General features: G+C 30.0%; 2 protein-coding genes across 3 annotated transcripts; both read right to left on the bottom strand.

The window, feature by feature from the left end:
- Positions 1-4,908: 4,908 nt before the first annotated feature.
- Positions 4,909-8,812, bottom strand: LOC8270200 (beta-1,4-mannosyl-glycoprotein 4-beta-N-acetylglucosaminyltransferase). The gene is made up of 3 exons (XM_015724188.3): positions 8,441-8,812; positions 7,163-7,445; positions 4,909-6,380 (listed from the first exon to the last, which is right to left on the bottom strand). Exon 3 carries the CDS (start codon positions 6,303-6,305, stop codon positions 5,214-5,216), a length of 1,092 nt encoding a protein of 363 aa, XP_015579674.2. The 5' UTR covers positions 6,306-6,380; positions 7,163-7,445; positions 8,441-8,812; the 3' UTR covers positions 4,909-5,213.
- Positions 8,813-13,665: 4,853 nt separating this feature from the next.
- Positions 13,666-15,103, bottom strand: LOC8270199 (auxin-responsive protein IAA29). Of its 2 annotated transcripts, none has more exons than XM_015724189.3 (4): positions 14,546-15,103; positions 14,202-14,440; positions 14,026-14,107; positions 13,666-13,936 (listed from the first exon to the last, which is right to left on the bottom strand). In XM_015724189.3, the coding sequence occupies exons 1-4, from the start codon at positions 14,911-14,913 to the stop codon at positions 13,870-13,872; spliced, it is 756 nt and encodes a 251-aa protein (XP_015579675.2). In that variant the 5' UTR covers positions 14,914-15,103; the 3' UTR covers positions 13,666-13,869. The 2 variants fall into 2 exon arrangements, with proteins under 2 accessions (XP_015579675.2, XP_002527176.2); XM_002527130.4 differs by having other exon boundaries at positions 14,202-14,437; positions 14,546-15,086.
- Positions 15,104-18,027: the final 2,924 nt, after the last annotated feature.

Raw genomic sequence — 18,027 nt, 5'->3', positions numbered from 1 at the left:
TACTTTTTTATTTTATAATATAATTTAATATTTTTTAATTCTTATAGTACTTATGAATAAAAATATTATTATTTAAATTTAAATTTCAACTCTGATACTTTACAAATACAAATTTTGTGAATTATATTGTTGTTACTAAATTGTTTTATTTAAATATTAATAACTAAAAGTTATGTAGTAATAATAAATAAATTGACAAGTCTCATAAAATTAATATCGATAGTTCATAATCAAAGTAGAAAATAATAAAAACTAATGGCAAAACTATGAAAGGAAATAGTTTTTTATATCCATACAAATTAAAATTGGACTATAAATTAAAATAATAATAAAATTTAATTTCTAACAATGCATTTTTAGATTTAGAAAGATATGATTTAAATTATTATTTAAAAGTGATGAAATCAGTGTCTTTCATATATATATATATATATATATATATATATATATATATATATATATATAACAGTGTTTATTTATATCAGTCACAGATTAAATAAAATCAATATGTTAAACTGAGTTTTTATTGGTGTATAATCCGATTAATCCATTTATATCACAAATATATACGTCGGAAACTAAGATTGTGGTTCGGAATTAACCTATAACTACATTACACAACTGTGGTTTTGAGCTTGGTATGTGTGAGAAAGGGCAAAAATTGAACACTTAGTCCCACGTAGCCACGTGGAATAAGAGCCGAAGCATCGGAACCTGGCTGAAAGAAATCTTCTGCCGTTGAATTTTAAATAATACATAAAAAAGATTATTTTATTTTATAAAAGGCGTGTGGGAGACGTCCATTAAAAATAAAATGGATAAAGTAAAGAGATGAGCCATGAAAAAGAGAGAAAGAGATAAAAGTGTCTTTTGATTAATTTCCTTTTTATCGTATCGCGAGATAATAACATAAAACAAAACAAAATACCGCACGTCAATTCAGTGTGACGCAAGACAATTTAAACGGCTTCAATCAGATGCTTTTGTTTTTATCCACAAAAGACAGGAGTTTTGATCACATGTGCACGCTCCCTTTTTAATCATAGTGTGGCGCATATGCTAGGGGAGGCTTTTCATGTATGATTTGGGTCACATGCTCCCTCTTCTGTTTTTGCATTTTTTTTCTGTTTTTCGCTAACCAAAAAAATAAATAATGAAAATTGATATATTGGTTTTTATTCTTACAAAGAAATTTGAAATTTCATATCTTAAAATTGATAATGATCACAAAAAGAAATTTAAGCATGAAATCCTAAACACACAACCATGGAATTGAAATTTGAAGTTAATTAAAATAATAATGATTTAAAACTAAAAAGATATAACTAACTAGCTTTAACAAGTACATTACAATTACTAACTAATAATTACTAATTAGCTAAAAATAATGGGATTCATTTTGTATGGCTGACCTACTTGAAAGAGGATTAGCATTTAAATCTCATTTAGAAAAAATGTTAATCGATTAACTCAACTGAAAAGTTAACTATAATGAACGTATTCTAAAAGAAATATATATAATTTCTTTTAAGAAAAACCAAAAAGAGTCATTTTTCTTGTAATTATGGCACAATTAGCCTAATAGCATTATTTTTGAATGGTAAGTTTTTTTGGTGGTTGTAGGAAGATTTGCTACAATTAATGAAAAGCATTGTTAATGTTTATTATAAAGAAAAGGTGCAAATGCGTTATTTGCCTAATTTTGGCAATATCATTATGTTGGCTTTTGTTTGGTCCATGAGAATGACTGAAATTTGTAGGTAAATGTGACAAACAGTGGCAGCTAATGGGTCATTTTGGCCCCTAACTATTTTTCAAAATTTAATTCTCTTGAAACTTAGTCTTTGAATTTAATTTCATCAAAACTTTTTACTCTTGATCTAATTTAATTTTGTAATAACTCATTATGAGTCATTTCCTAGTATCACTAGCAACGATGACTTTGAAATTTAGAGAGCAGTTGGGTTTTTTTGGTCAATTTATTTAGTCAATAAATATAGATTTTTGGCCAATTTTGAATAAATCTCTCAATTCATAAACTCTATAAATGGCGAATTAGTTAATTGTACTAAAAAAAAAACTGATTTTGGAACGAATAGAAAGTTGGAAAAATGATTTGGGTCCAAATTTAATTAGAAGTGGCAGTGCTTTCTTTTCAATGGGGAAAAGGCAGCAAAAATAACATCAAAAATGATATATAAAAAGAAGAATAGGGACCAACTGTTGTCACTTTCACTTGAGTTTCTTTTGAACTCGTCAATGTCTTCCACTGCCACAGATAGCACTGCGTTTTCTGTCTACTTTCCTCAAATGTTTCTTTTTGAATCTCTTTTTCTTATTCTCCAATTACTGCTTTTCTCTGGGTCAAACCTCTAATTCTTTCTTCTTTTTCTTACACGTATTTCTCCAACATTTCTCAAAATTATTATCACAGTTCACAGTTGTAGCCAATAAGGTAGACTGAGAAAAGAAAAAACTAATTTATTAGTATATTTGTGTTTAATTTTTACTCAATGTTTTAATAAAAATTAAATTAATTGATTAAGGTAGGCTTTAAGTGAATGAATAAAACATAATTGGATTTGAGTTCGGATAAATACTAAAATAAATAAAATTAGTAATTTGATTAGTTTTTTTGGAGAAATATGAATATTGCATGAGGGTTGATAGATAAATTTTATATAAAAAATAAAAATAAATATAAAATATTTATTTATAACAATTATCAATCATGATACAAAGGAGAAAATTGTGATTTTTTCGGAGAAATATTTCACACGGTAACATTAAGCTATATATTGACTTTATAAGTGTTTTTTGATGAGCTCGCTTGTTTGAATGTCCAATTGAATTTATTTTTTCTTTATTCATAAAGAGGGATAATTCTACACTAATGTAATTGAGGACCATAAAACTCTTGCAAAAGAATAACTCAATGCCCCTATAACGAAGTATCATAAAACTCCTTAAAGCACTAATATTTATAAATTAAACTAATTAATATATAATAAGAAGAAAAAAATGACCATTGACGATCAAAAAGTGATCGACGGTAGTCTAAAAAATAAAATTTTAATGAAAAATAAGAAAATGAGAGAAAAAAAGAGACAACTAGAGTTTATAAGGGCAAGGTATAAAATATTGTTGGGTGTTCAAACAATAGGTCTGGAACTTTTTTTATTCAGTATATTAAATCCTTTAATTTCTATAAATTGTTTTCTTCAAACTTACTTTTAAAAAAAATCAATTCATCTACTTATAGAAAAAATAATTTTTAAAATTTAAAAAATAAATATAGAGATTGAAAAAACACTTTTCCAATCTCTATCGCCGACTTGATTAGTTAGATCTTAACTATTATAATTTTTTATTTTTTTTTTGTAACGTGAAATCTCTAATAATTCTTATAAAATGAAATTATTATCTTACAGCTTATAAGATCAAAATTTAATTACCAAAAAGTAAATATTTTTTTTTAATTCTCAAGTCAAAATGTCACTTGTCTTTACTTTTATAAAAAAGAAAAAAGAACAAAGATATAATAGAAATGCATTAACGTGTTGCGTGATGTTAGCTGTTGAATTAGAATTTAGAAAAAGAAAGCACTAAACTAACCAAATAAAAACAGAGAGAAGGAAAAGAAATGAGAAAGAAAAAGGGAAGAGAGAGATTGTTGTCTTTGTTTGGATGAAAACAAGATTAGGAAATTGCAAAGCACTTACTCAGGTTTGTCCTTCGCCTGGTTTTTATTTTTATTCTTAAATTTCCCCCTTTTCTTTTTTATGGGACCATAATAATACAATGTCCGGTGCCCAATAAAAGAAAAAGCACTTAATATGGATTTTATTGCTGCATCATAGAAAATTGAATCATTCAAACCCTATGCCCCAATTTGTTTCTATCGATCGTATTTATAGGATTTCGCCAAGAAAAACAAGAATCTTAGGGAAGTGATGTTAGATGTAAAAGGTAATCAATTTTATTCTATATTGAAAATTATTCCACAATTAAGAGAATATTTTAAGAAATGTCAAAATGTGGGCAAGCAAAAGAACTCGATCAGCATTGGTGCCCAAAGGTCTTTTTTGAAGTTTATAGACATCATTTTTTTATGTAATTATTTATTAATATAAAAGCCGCATATTTGCTTAATTTACTTTGGATACAAACACTATAACTATCTTTATAATTTTTTTTTTATTATACATTAATAAATTTAGTATTTAAATAATTTTCTAATCCATGAAATATGTTAATTGTTAAAAAGGTTTTACTGTATTTTATCAATGTGGGCACACAAAATATTGGCACCATGTGATCAATCATGGTTTGTGGTCGTCTATATTTATTTATATTACATGATAAATCCTCTGCACAGAGAAAGGACAAGTTGTAAAGTAGCTAAGCCGGAACAAAATAAAATTAAAATAGGGGTTAAATGTCACACATCTTTAATTCTCCATAGTATTTGAGGTTTCAAGTGAATAAAAATGAGATATTCCATTGTAAAAACATGAGTAGATATGCTTTTGACAAGTTACCTTTTCCTATGCCAAAAGCCCAGATCAACCTTTCATATGAAAACCCCCTTAAAGATTGATTGATTCTAAGGAAAAAAGAAAAGAAAAAGGAGAGGGCATAAAAAGCAAGTATCAAATAGCCAAATACTCCATCTATGTGTGCTGGATTGGACCTGAGTTAATGCCAATTCTTTACTGCCAAACCGGCAAAGCTAAGGCATACCTTCGCTGTTATGGAAGCAGCACATGAAAAGGATAAATGGTCGCAAGTTTGGGGACTGCAGTATCTTGACAGCACAGGCAGGTATCAAATATTGTTCCAACTCGTAAAAGACCAATAACAGAGGGGTAATCACTGGAAAAAAGGCCAAGAATATAAAAGGAGATATAACATAAAGGCCTTTTGATTTTCCATCAAGGCCAAGAATGAGAATCTACCCATTTCTTCAATATGCAATGATTGATTTTGAATTGTGTCTTTCTAAAACAACCCATCACAAGAATTACATATTAAGACTTGCGCCTTTGCTTGTTCTGAGCTAAACTGCTACACAATGTTGCTGGTGATAAGAACTTGAATTTGAATCTCCTGTGCATGTACCCAAGGCCTAAACTTGACAGAAAAAGAAAAGCAAGTACTGCGCTGATATCTAAATGTTTTATGCCTCATTAGTTGGGACTTGCCAAAAATCTTCATTTTGGCGATCTTAAACAGCCCCCAGGAAGAAGAAATCTAAAATTATCTGCATTTTCTATCAAATAAGCAGGAAGATGCACTGCAGAAGCTGAGCGAGGGATTGGACCCATCTTCTTAATCAATTCCTGAAATGAATACTCCTCTGGCAACATATCAAAGAGGTCGTCTCCGTTGCAAATGAGTTTCTGAATCCTAGAGTAATCTAGAAAATCTTTTCTTCTCACTCTGTCTGCATGGCTGTAAGCAGTCATCTTAAACACAATTTCCTTAAGTCGTCGAAAGCAAAAGCTACAATGCCATCCGGCATCAGAAAAGATAAGGTCAGTCTGGCGTGAATGCTGGTATCTTGTCCAAGGGCCATAAACATTGACTGATGCACGCCAGCTACTGTAATCTACAGGAAACTCAAATGAGTACATGTAGTGCCTGAGCTCTAGATGCAAGACTGGAGGTATTGCATCACACCATTGTAGTAGTTTCAGAGTGTGTGGGCTAGGAATCTCATCAGTGTCTGACATAATAAGCAAGTCTCCATGTGAAATTCCTGAACGTATAATCAAACTATTCATAGCTGCCCGCTGCTCTGACTCTAGCACAAAAGGGTCTTCACTTAGCCCGTGGATAGCAGTACGGCCAGCAAATACACCATGGACAATCTTGTCCTCAGCAAAGGAGAACCGGTTTCGGTTTGAGGCAAAGAACAGGGGTTTGGGAATTCCTGTGAAAGTGGTGTTGGACTCGAGGATTACAAATTTAGTTACGTAGGGATGAAGCTCATGCCATCTAATATCAAGAATGTCCAGCTCATTGTTGAAGATGATACCATCGAAGATACGGCGAGGTTCACTTCGTAGAGACCAACCATGCAGGTCACAAAGATGTTCCATTGAAACATTTTCTGCATAATAGTGAGGTAAGCGCTTGAAAGGAGGAGGGGGATTGTCCCAAAGTGGACGGAAAAAGTAGGAGATTTTCTGGATATGTACGAAGATTCCAATCACGCAAATTGGCACTAGTACCAGAAGTATCAGAAAGAAAAGCTTCCAAGGTGCTCTTTTGGAGGTTAAGTGAAGAGGTCGAGGGGCCATGCTTTAAAGTAGAAAGATAATGAGGTGATATAAGGCACAGCACAGTTACCCCAAGAATCATTGCTCCATAATCACCTGCATAACAACTCATTAACTAAGCTCCACAATATATATTCAGTGAGAAGGAAATTATTGTTGAGTGTGGTCAAAAGCAAATACTATTCCAGTTCATGCAATTGCTTTTCTACAATGAATTTGTTATAACATATGTAGGCAGACGAACACAAGCTTTCACACTTAAAAACGATTTCATTTAATCATAAATTAAAATACCTTAAAAGCAGCAACCTTTCATGACGAACTGAAACAAAGAAGTCCCTTAATCCTTTACTAATTAAAATACTAGATTCTAACATAATAGGAATTTATAAGTAGGCTTTTTGAGTTTCCTACTGTTAAAAGTATATTTGTTACTAAATAAAAAATTCCTACAACTTGTATTAAGCTATTAGATCTGTGACGCTTGTTATTATTAGAGACAAACATTGTTTGTACTGATTTATATCTGTTAGAGAGGAAGATAAACCCTTATCTTTCTCTCTAACAGATATATATCACTATAAACCAATGTTTATCTTTAATAGTTATAAAGCACAGAGAACGTGGAAATGAGAAATGCCACATTTCACATAGGAATAAACATATTGAACAGTAGAGTTGAATATCTCTAGTACTTTCCATGATTAATTCATCACAATTGGTTGTGCAAGTGATTGAATTACACTCTTGGTTTTGCAGCATTAGGTTAAACAATCAAGCATATGCTATGTAATGCAAGACATGCATGACATGTCCTCAGCAATACATCGAATGTAACAAGAAGGACCAGAAAAGAGTGTTAAGTTATTGAGGCAAACCTGGTAAGAAAAAAACAGCTTGGAGCTGATTTCCAAAAAAGCCTATTCTTGTATTAGATAATTTGCACACAACAATCTGAGAAGACAGCTAACTGAATCATTATAGATTGATACGTTCATTATTCTTGTTATCCCAGCTGTGTCTTTGCATATCTAAAACTGGCAGTATTAACTGATATCATGGTAAAACAAACTGAGCTTAATTCGACAGATGACACCTAAATAACCCACTTCCCCTCTTTCTCAAAAGCTGGTGAAGAGTGCAAGGAACAGAATGTAGTTCCTGAAACAGAAGGGCAAACTTATTAGACTAGCTGCAACTGATAAAACCATCATGAGCAGAAGTGTATAAACAAATTATAAACTTTGCACATGGTGGGAAGTAGATCCTAGAAACTTTCAAGTAACAAGGAGTAAATGATCCCTTGACAATAATGTTTTGCTAAGTGAGAAGCTATGCTTAAATAAATATTAAATAATGAAACCTGCATATGAAATCCTAGTATCTGCAGCAATATAAAATTTTGAAATTGGTAAGCAACAAATACAATATTATAATAGCAGAGTTGACCAAGAAGCTAAATGCATTAATTGCAGCAACAAGCATCAAAGCTAACACAGAATGTTTGAATCAAACTAATTGAATAATAGTAAAAGATACAAAAGAAGCATTATTTAAAATGATACAGAGACTAAAAACTCTTAAGATTGGTATACACAAAACCGCAATCCAATTTGACCAACTTGATGTCTTTGTGGGCAAACAAACTGTATATAAAAATAAATACAAAATGTAAATATCCAACCAAAGAAACTTTTTCACTTGAGAACATTCTATTAAAGTTAATAAAAGGGATAAATTTAAAGATTCAGTTCCTATTGTTAAATATTCTACATTATATTTAATCCGAATTTCACATTATCTTCAATTACAGCTGAAAATCATAATTATTGTCCTTAAAACACAAAATAAACCAATCAATAAAGCAACAACAAAAATAGGAAAAAAAAAAACCTAACCCTTGTTTAGAGGAAAAAAAAAAAAAAGAATACTTCTAAAACACTCTAATTGATTGCCGAATATAACAACATAACACGAAATGAATATAATTCCATACTTGAAAAACAGCCAATCACAATTATACCAACAAAAATATGGCAACAAAGTCTACAAATATAATAACAAAAGAAAAAGAAAAAAATTCAACGAATAAGGAAATTAAAGGAGACAAAAGAAAAAGAGAAAAATTCAGAAAAATAGAAATATAAATACAATACCTTCATAAAGATGCGAGATTTATAGAGGGATACATCAAAATCAAAATTAGAAAGAAAAAAGAAAAAAAGAAGAAAACAAAGAGGAAGGAAGGTTCCCGTAAGTGCATAAAAGATTACAATTTAGTCCTTATCGCCATTTCAATTCGCGAAAAGAAACTGAGGCCACTGGTTAAAGTTTAACAGAGCCACAGAGAGCGGTTTTCTAAGAGACAAAGAACACGTGGAAGTTGGAACCATCGAGGTGAAGCGACAGTGATATCCTACGGTGAGAACGATGCTTAGCCTCTATAGATAGATTTAAACTATGGAGTCTACGTGGACTACTGTGTTTCTTTGGCAACTATTTTCTGAAAGGTTGTTTGGGTTTTCGTGGGTTCGGATGCAGAGGAGTGAGCGCAGGCGAAAGGGCGCGGCGGTGGATACTAGATACATTATTTAATTTAAGTGATGAGGTGGGGTCCATTAGATTCACTTTTAAGTGATGCCTTTCGATACTAATTATGACGTGATTTCTTCTTTTAAATCTTTTAATCGAGATAAATTGAATTTTATTTTACTAATGGGCTCAGCTTTTCATATTTGAAAAGGAACAAAGCCCAAACAAACTAAATATTACACATCTCAATAATGGATTAGTTCCATTCAAGGCCGGAAAATGAAAACCTAATTTATAGATCAACGCTGCCTGAAACTTCTAGCCAAACACATATTTATAATTCATAATCCTGAACTTATTATTACTAATCAGTTTAATATTTTTATTTTTATTTTAAATTTTATTTTTTAATAATATTTAAATATTTTTATTATATAATAAAACTACATATTAAAAAAATTGTTAAAATTATATAAAAAATATAAATTTAAATATTAAGTTAAATAGTAAAACTAAATGATCTAAAAATGTACATTTTGCCAAATTTCTATCTGCAAACTTTGATTGACATCGCGCCCCCCATCACGCCAAGCGCCAGTAAGGTCTACCATACCAGTACTTGGATAAAGGTCCATCCATAACTAGACTACCGCTCTTCGATGGCAGGAATACTAACTTGAGGGATAATATTGTCACTCGTAAAAAGTGGAAATTGTACATCTATTCAATAATAAAGAAGCTAATTTCTTTTACTGAACCATAAAGAGGCTACTGCTCACTCTGAATGGCCAATATCGGCCTAGAAAAACTTTTCTTTTCTTTTTTTCTAGAAAAAGAGAGATTGTGATTAGGTTGTTTTCATGTTATTAAGTCATCTACAAGTCAACATTAAACTTATGGACATAGATATTTGGATGGATATCTTTTACTCTGCTTTTTTATGCATTCACTTTTTAGAATTTCATGATATATAATCTTTAACATTTATTTCAAATTAAAAATATAATTAAATACATTATATATTTTTATATTACATTACAAAATAGTAAAACATACGATGCAATAATAATTTAGTTATATGCTTTATTTTACGTCCTACTAGATATATTTTAAATATCACATAATGCTAAAAGAGGTCATTAAGTCACGTAGTGCTAAAAGGGGGTCATATTATTTGGTGCCCTTAATATTTTATTTTTAATAAAAATAAAATCATTAATTTTTTTAAATCTATATAATCAGTAGAATAAAATATAAATATTACAAAATTTTACTCGTATATAATTGTTAAAAAGCTATCTATTATTTACTATTTAAAATATTACATTTATATTGCATATAATAATTAGATCTATATACAACACTTGTGATATGTCTATTAAAAGATATATAATAAGTTATTCTTCATTTATACATTTAATTATACATACAAGCAATGCACGAGCATAATGCTAGTTATCTTAAATCACAAGAAAACAGTATGGTTTCACAAAACATTTTCATAACATAACAGTTTTACCGAGTGGATTGGACATATAATGGGCCTGTGAACAGGCGTAGCCGCAAGTGATAAGCCCATCTCCAGTTCTACGTTTCATGGTCCGTAAAAGGAAACTTCTTTAACCATATTCGTTAGAAATTAGAAAGGCAACACATTCTTAATATTTTTTGTTCGTTTGTGCAGTTAATGTTATTCTGCAGTATGATAAGCTTAACGTTTGCTGGAATTCGTGATATTCAGTTTGTTTGTGTGTGAAATATTATCCTAAATGATTTAAAATAAAAGCAAATAAAGATGAATTTATTGCTTAAAAACAGAATTAACAACTTTAATGCATGTAAACAGACAAAATATTAAAAGAACCTGAACGTTAATCAGACTAGAGTCTGACTCTTTTTCTTAATGATAAATCTACCTCTCACTGATATTCATCCATTAGCAATGCTCATAGATTATCTCCCAAAATACAAATAAAGCAAACCAAACCAAACAGTACTTAATTAAGAAGAAGACTTTAAACTTTCAGAAGTTGAAAGAGAAGGGAAAAAGAAAAAGGAAGAAATCTTAAATGGAATTTAGGATGTGTATGGAAAAGAGATACTAAGGGCTATTCATGGAAATTGAAAAGTTGAAAGCCAAGCATCATGACTCTTCTGAACTACCAAAAATCATGATTTTTCTTTATTAGAAAGACTTCATTCAAAAATCATGACTTATGTTTTTTTATGTAGTAGGTTCATATGTTCTAATTTTTATTTTTTATATACATGATTTAAATATTTTGAATAAAATGAATTTAAATTTGAGGTTACAAATATACTCGTCGAATTTATAAATAAATAGACGTTTACACTTATTTATAAACTAATTTTAAAATCAACTCGTTTAACAATAAGCGACGCTAAATAGTCTTTTATCAAATTTTAAAAGGTTTAATTTATTTATAACAGTATGAAAAGCCATGAATAAAAAAGTTGTAATCTGATAATTCTTTTTTAGTACTCGCAAGTGCACGAATCGTTTCTATAGTAAGGATAAGTTCACCACGAGATCGATCTCTAAAGGAATTATGAGGTCATTTATTATAAAGACTAATTATCAATATAAAACAATAAAAGTAAATCTAAACACTCTAAATCAATATTTTGAGAGAATGATATTCATAAAGTAAAGTAACTAAATAATAAATAAATATGAAATATAATGCAAATGCAAATATTTATAATTTAAAACTATATGCTAAAAATAATATTTAATCTAGTCATTTACTTAGTAATCTCCTTATTTTACTTTAAGCCTAGATCTAATGAATGAGATAGCGATGTGCCTTTTTTTTTAAGTCACTGAAGCTAATGATGCAACCTAGGTTTCTTATATCAATATAGATTGAAGTAAATATGATGTTTCTAATACTTTTAAACCTAAAGACTTTCATAACAATTACTATTGCTAAATTAATATGATGGTTAACTAACAATAATAACTGAAATTAATAAAGATATGAAGGTAAAAAAATCATTTATTAAATAAATAAATAACAATATTTATACAAAAGTGAAAAGACTAAACTAAACACTTATGAAAATTAGCTTAACATATTTAACTCAATGATCATGGTATTAAATAGAAATACATAAAAAAAGTAAAAAACTCCATTTAGATTCAAAATTTCTTCAAGTAGGAAGAAAATTGGTCATGAGTCTCAACTTCTTGAAAAACTCATTAGATCCTAAAAAAAGTAATGAAAACTAAAACTAAATGTTTATGAAGAATTGTAGAGAATTATGGGGAAAATAATGGTGGTAGGTGTAGAGAGCAGGTAGGAGAAAACTCTCATCTTTCTCCTTCCTCTTTAATTAGATTTTGCAAAGATTTATATAGAGAATAGTCATCCTCTATATAAATTTCCATAAATATTAGTATATTAATTTAAGTCTATCTAATAGATAAGACTTTAGAAATCTTAATCTCCACCAAATACTATCCCATAAATAACTCTTAATATAAATCCTAATAATTATACAAAATGACTAAAATATCCCTTGAGCCTTGTAATTAGTAGTCCATGCGTCTTAATCTTGGGCTTTGATACGAACATGTCCCATTAAGCTTCTTTTAGCTCCATATTTTTCTCTTTTTGCTAACATTCATGAAAATAAATAATTAAACTTAAGTGAGATAAAAGTATATAGTTTCATCATATTATACATAGAAATATTTCATTAAAACTTTAAAATACTTTTAAATATCTATACATAATTTGGATCGATTATAATCTCTTATAACATGACACCAATTAAAAATTGGAACTTCTTAAAAAAGTACCGGTAAAAAATTACATCCTTTCAAAAAGCCACCAACATATTCAATTATTAACTGTTTCAGCCATTTTTTTAACATAAACTTTTGGCTGCTTTTGCAGTTTTAATCTATTGATGCTGTTTACTGTAATTCTTTTGTTTATTAGCAGTTAGCTTCAGCTGCAATTGTATTGTTCTTTGGGTTTACTTAATTGTTAAATTATCTATAAAATAACAAAGTTATAATAAAAAGATTAAGGACCCTTATGGTCTTCTGCAATAATTCATATAGTACAAAGAAGTTTAACGACCAACAAAAGATTGCAACCCAAAAAAAGAAAAACTGCCACATCATATGATTATGCTGAAATCTTGCATATAAAGGTAGCTACATTTCAGACTGGATCATCAATTTCACTGACAAAGTCTCAAATAGCATTATTTAATATAGATGCATTCACACTTATTTTAAGGTAATTCTGTTTAATATAGTACTTAAGCTGTCAATCATGAAGAAATTTGTTTTTTTTTTTTTCTTTCTTTCACTATTATGCATGTGATGAATGTCAATTATTATATCCCAACTTTGTCTTAAAAAGAAAAAGGAAAAAGTAAATTAATTAGCTAGCCAATGTGATGCCATGAACTTTTCCTGTTTCTTAACTAGCAGAATTTGATTCTTTTGCAAAAAAAAAAAAAAAAAGAAAGAAAGAAAAAGACATAGAAAAAGAAAATGGCTAGGCAGGCATTAAACCTATTACCCACCTGCAGATGCACTAATTAAGTAATGGAATTAAATTTGAATTGGCACTATAAGCAGTTCAAATTCAGGGCATGTGTGAACTTAGGTCATTGAATTAGGCTTGATACCATGTAAAATTAGCCTGGTTCTTCAAAAATTAACAACATAATTATCACTAATGGTTGGGAAGATACCTAAGCATAAAAGAATAAGAGAATAAAGCTCAAAAAAAAAAATAAAAAAAAAACAGTTGCAGAGAACATTGAAAGGTGGAGTAAGAACAATTAAAAAAGAAGATGAAGAAAGTTATCATATAAATGTTATTTCTTTATATAATTCTAGTGGGAATCAAAGATTAATCCAATAGGTTCTTTCTACATCAACTATATATATATTACATATAGTCATTTAAATTTCCAAAATCTTCCATCTGCAGTGTCAATTAATTAAAATACCCCCCAAAAGAAAAACAGAACACATTACACAAAAATTGACCATATTCCCAAAGCATTAATTAAATAACCCACTGTTGTTGTTCTTCATCAATTTGAGACGTTGGACCGACCCAAAAAAACTTCTGCAAAACAAAGCAGATTGGAGATATTAAAGAAATGAAAAAGAAAAGATTATGAAGATTGGAAAATTCTTGTACATAATGAAACTAACCTCCAAGAAACATCATCAGCAAGCAGCCAGTCACCTTCTCTGTCCTGATAAGCCAGCCTATAGGTAGTTGAATTTTCTTGGCCTGTAACAGAGAAGCAAATTAGAACAAGAAATAATAGGATCTTTCAAATAAAAATGTTTAAAGAAAACCTGTTATGTATATATGTAATACTTACAAGTTCCAAACATGAGAAGCAAGGTGTCTTTAAGATCTTGAAAAGAAGTATATAGACTTAGGTCAATTTTTCTTGCTATAGCTACTCCATCCATTTTCACCTTCACGTAACTTGATGGCCTACCATGACAATCTGCACAACCGTTGTCCACCGCCCGAATACCACGAATCTTCTTTCCCCGGTACTTGATTGGCGGCCATCCTACTATGCCACAATCACTGTCTTCCTCCTCAATTCTGCTAACAAAATGAAAATATATTAATATATATATGTATATATCAGTTTTCAAAAATATGAGAGTTGCACCACAGAAGTTGTTTAAAGGCTATAAAGAAAGTAATTACTTGTTAGAGGCAAGAGAGCAGTTGTGTTTATTAACATCGTCATCGTCATCGTCTTCATGATCATTTGGCTGGTTATTCCAGAGCAGAAGTGGCAACGTTTGGGGCAGGTCATCTCTTGTTATTTCATTGAATGCATCAGAAAGGCTGCGTTTTCTGTTCTTGTTGTTGTTATTGTTGTTGCTGCTGCTGCTAGAAAAATCATCACTAGTACTACTACTTGCTTTAGAGAAGCATGCGAGCGGACCCAGTTGAAGACAGTAGTTCACTTGGCCTGAGCCACTAACCTCTTTAGGCTTGTAAACATAGCTATTTAGGTCCAACCCAAAAACAGTATTGCTTGGAAGAGCAAGACCCAATTGAAGCTCCATGAGTTCATGCAATAGCCAAAGAAAAACCCCAAAACAACAAGAAGTAAAGAACAAGAAAAGGGTATGTTATTCTTCGAGTTTGAAATTTTTTTCTGGGATTTCTTTCTTGCTGCTGGCTTTGTTCCTCTGGGTTTGTTGAGACGAGAGTGAGTGGGTGCTGAGTATTATTAGATATAGATTTAGGTAAGAGAGAAAAGTCCAAGAAATAGATGTGGGAACAAACAGAGTAAAGAGGGCGGGTAAGGGGACATTGTGCAGGCAACAGTAGCTTAAGTGTCCGAATCAGTGCCTCACTTTTGGCCGACCCAGTTGCCCCTCTTTTGTTCCTTTTCTGGGACCTTTGTTCTTGCATATTTGTGAGGGTTTCATTTTCTTTTTTCCGTACCCGCAACCACGCGCGCCACTTGCGTGTGTTTGCAAAATTTGAAGAATAATGCCCATTACTATTTACACAGCTTTATGCCACAATCAAAATTAACCTTTTGTTTTCTTTTATCAGTAAAATCAGCTTTTCTTAAAATGTAAATGAATTAATAAGAAAAACCAAAAAAAGAAAAAAACATAGATAGTATCGATGAATAATGAAGAAGATCATAAATTGAGCCAACTAAGTTAATATTTGGTTTACTAAATTGAGCGGATTGTTAGAAAATCTAATAGATTATTGGAGTTTTATTAAATTAATACTCTATTCAATTAAATAAAACATTTAGATATAATTTAGTATCTAGATCATTGGATTGATGCATCTATCACGCTAGGAACATTGATGAATACTCGGATATGATTAACAATTTAGATATAACAGCAATGTTTAATGGTATTTTTTATTTAAAAAAATAATAATTTTATAAAGTATACAAAATCAAATTTTGTAGTTTTTTTGTGATATTTTAGTATTTTGATAATTAAAATATTAATAATTTATATTCAAATTAACTGACACCGTTATTTAAATAGTTGTAGTTTATTCATTTAGTATTAATTGGTTGCAATTTCACTGTCATTTCACTCATTACCAACTTAGCTTTTATAGAAGGCTAGCTATGTCAATTTTTATAAAATTTAGAGAGAAATATCAAAGAAAGAAAAAATAGTCTCATAATTCACTTTTTTTTCTTTAATTCTAGTCAATTCCGACGAGTTTTAAATGATATGATAAAACTAGAGAATTCTATATTTCTTTGTACATCTGAGAAAACTGATTATGCAATACGTTTGAGATTCAATTTTTAAAACTATTAACGATATTAATAAATTTAAATATAATATAATTCTCGAGGTACTAAAGTGTCATAAAAAAATACGGAATCTCTTATTGTTAAAAGGTTAAACCATACTTTTCTCTTTCTATAATAATGAACATCCTAAAAAATATTCACATATAAAAAGTAAAATATTTTATTTAAATCCAATAGACTGTTTATATTTTATTATATATCTTGCATTTATTTTCGTGTACATTAATAATCTTAATTTCTCTTTTCTTTTCTTTTTAATTCTTACCAATATAAAAATAAAAATTATAAATATCAATTAAATTAGATGTATAAAAATCTGTAGTATATTTATTAAATATAAAGTAAAGAGTGAAGTTTGGTTATTCATTTGTAGAGAGTCAAATTGATTCGATACTTTATATTTAAAAAATAAAGAGTGCATTGTGGATGTTGCAAAGGACGGTGTTGCATTTGTGACAGTTTCAGACATGGTAGATTGCTGCAATGGATATAGTGGAAGACGAGGATCGGTGGTCATGGATTCCTGCAAGGACGAGTTAGTATTAGCAAAAAGAAGAATAGTCTAGGAGTCAAAAATACTTATCCAATTTGTATTTGAGGAAGTGATTGTATCAGTAGCACATTTCTTGAATGGAAATTCTCGTTCATTAAATACTACATGCCTGTAGACAATAATTTTCTGTGTAGATGGGTGAAAGCATTTATAACCTTTATTTTGATCACTATAGCCAATGTAGACACATGGAATAGTTTTTGGATTAAATTTATTGTTGCGAGTATCCCATGTGTATGGAAAACATTTTGAGCCAAAGACTCGAAGGAAAGAATATTTGGGTTGTACTCCATGCGGCTTAAAGTAAGGTGTATCAGAATCAAGTGCAGTGGATGGCAAGCGATTAATTAAAAATACAACAGTTGTAAATACTTCTACCCACAAGTATAAAGGACCGTTGCAATGTAATAACATAGCCATACCCAACTCTCGAATGATATGATGACGACACTCAACCATACCTGTTTGTTCTGGAGTGTATGGGCAAGAGATTTGATGAACAATACCCTGTGCTTGGAAATGAGAATTGAACCTGGAATTAATAAATTCACCACCTTCATCGAAGTGAAATATTTTAATTTTTGTGTCAAATTGCCTTTCAACATATTTTTCAAAAGCTAAGTAAGCATAAAAAAAATCAGATTTTGCTCGTAGAGGAATGAGCCAAGTATAACGTGAGAAATCATCAACAATGCAAGCATAATAGCGAAATTTGCCAAGTGATAAAACAGGTGATGGACCCCATAAGTCACAATGTATCTTATTAAAAATTTATGAACTAATATTGTCAGAAGATGAAAAAGGAAGTCTGCTAAGTTTAGCTAATTAACAACTATTACAAAGGGACTATGTCTTATTTGATCCTTGAACATCAATCAAACCCTTTTGTTATAATAACCGAAGAGTGGACACTTGAGGATGTCCTAGTCGTTAATGCCATAAGTCGGCAGTTCCTAATTTGAACCTACTAGAAAAATATAACTCATGTGGACTAGAAATAATATATAAATCACCCTTGCGTTATCCTATTATCACCTTGTGACCTGTCTCCCTTTCCTTAACACGGAAACCCACATTAGAAAATTCATAGTTAATAAGATAATTATCTGTAAGTTGACCAATAGATAGCAATTTTCTTCTAAAGTTTAGGCACATGTAAAATATTATTTAAGGGCAAGGTTTCAGTACTGTTAGTAATACTAGTATCACCTATAGACTGAATTCCTAACAGATTGTCATTTTCTATGAGTACTGAAACATTTCCAAAGTATGGACGTTTATTTTTCAGCATTTTAGAGTTACTTGTCATGTGCTGAGATG

The sequence above is a fragment of the Ricinus communis genome, chromosome 3, assembly GCF_019578655.1.
Source record: "Ricinus communis isolate WT05 ecotype wild-type chromosome 3, ASM1957865v1, whole genome shotgun sequence".
Lineage (NCBI taxonomy): Eukaryota > Viridiplantae > Streptophyta > Magnoliopsida > Malpighiales > Euphorbiaceae > Ricinus > Ricinus communis.
This window is presented reverse-complemented; position numbering and strand designations above follow the sequence as displayed.

Bases quoted from the DNA above. Each gene is read 5' to 3' on its own strand.
- LOC8270200 (XM_015724188.3), bottom strand. From the start codon at position 6,305: ATGGCCCCTCGACCTCTTCACTTAACCTCCAAAAGAGCACCTTGGAAG.
- LOC8270199 (XM_015724189.3), bottom strand. From the start codon at position 14,913: ATGGAGCTTCAATTGGGTCTTGCTCTTCCAAGCAATACTGTTTTTGGG. The intron at 14,108-14,201 runs GTAAGTATTACA...TCTCTGTTACAG, and splicing joins GCTTCTCATGTTTGGAACTT to GCCAAGAAAATTCAACTACC. The intron at 13,937-14,025 runs GTTAGTTTCATT...TTTGTTTTGCAG, and splicing joins GCTGATGATGTTTCTTGGAG to AAGTTTTTTTGGGTCGGTCC.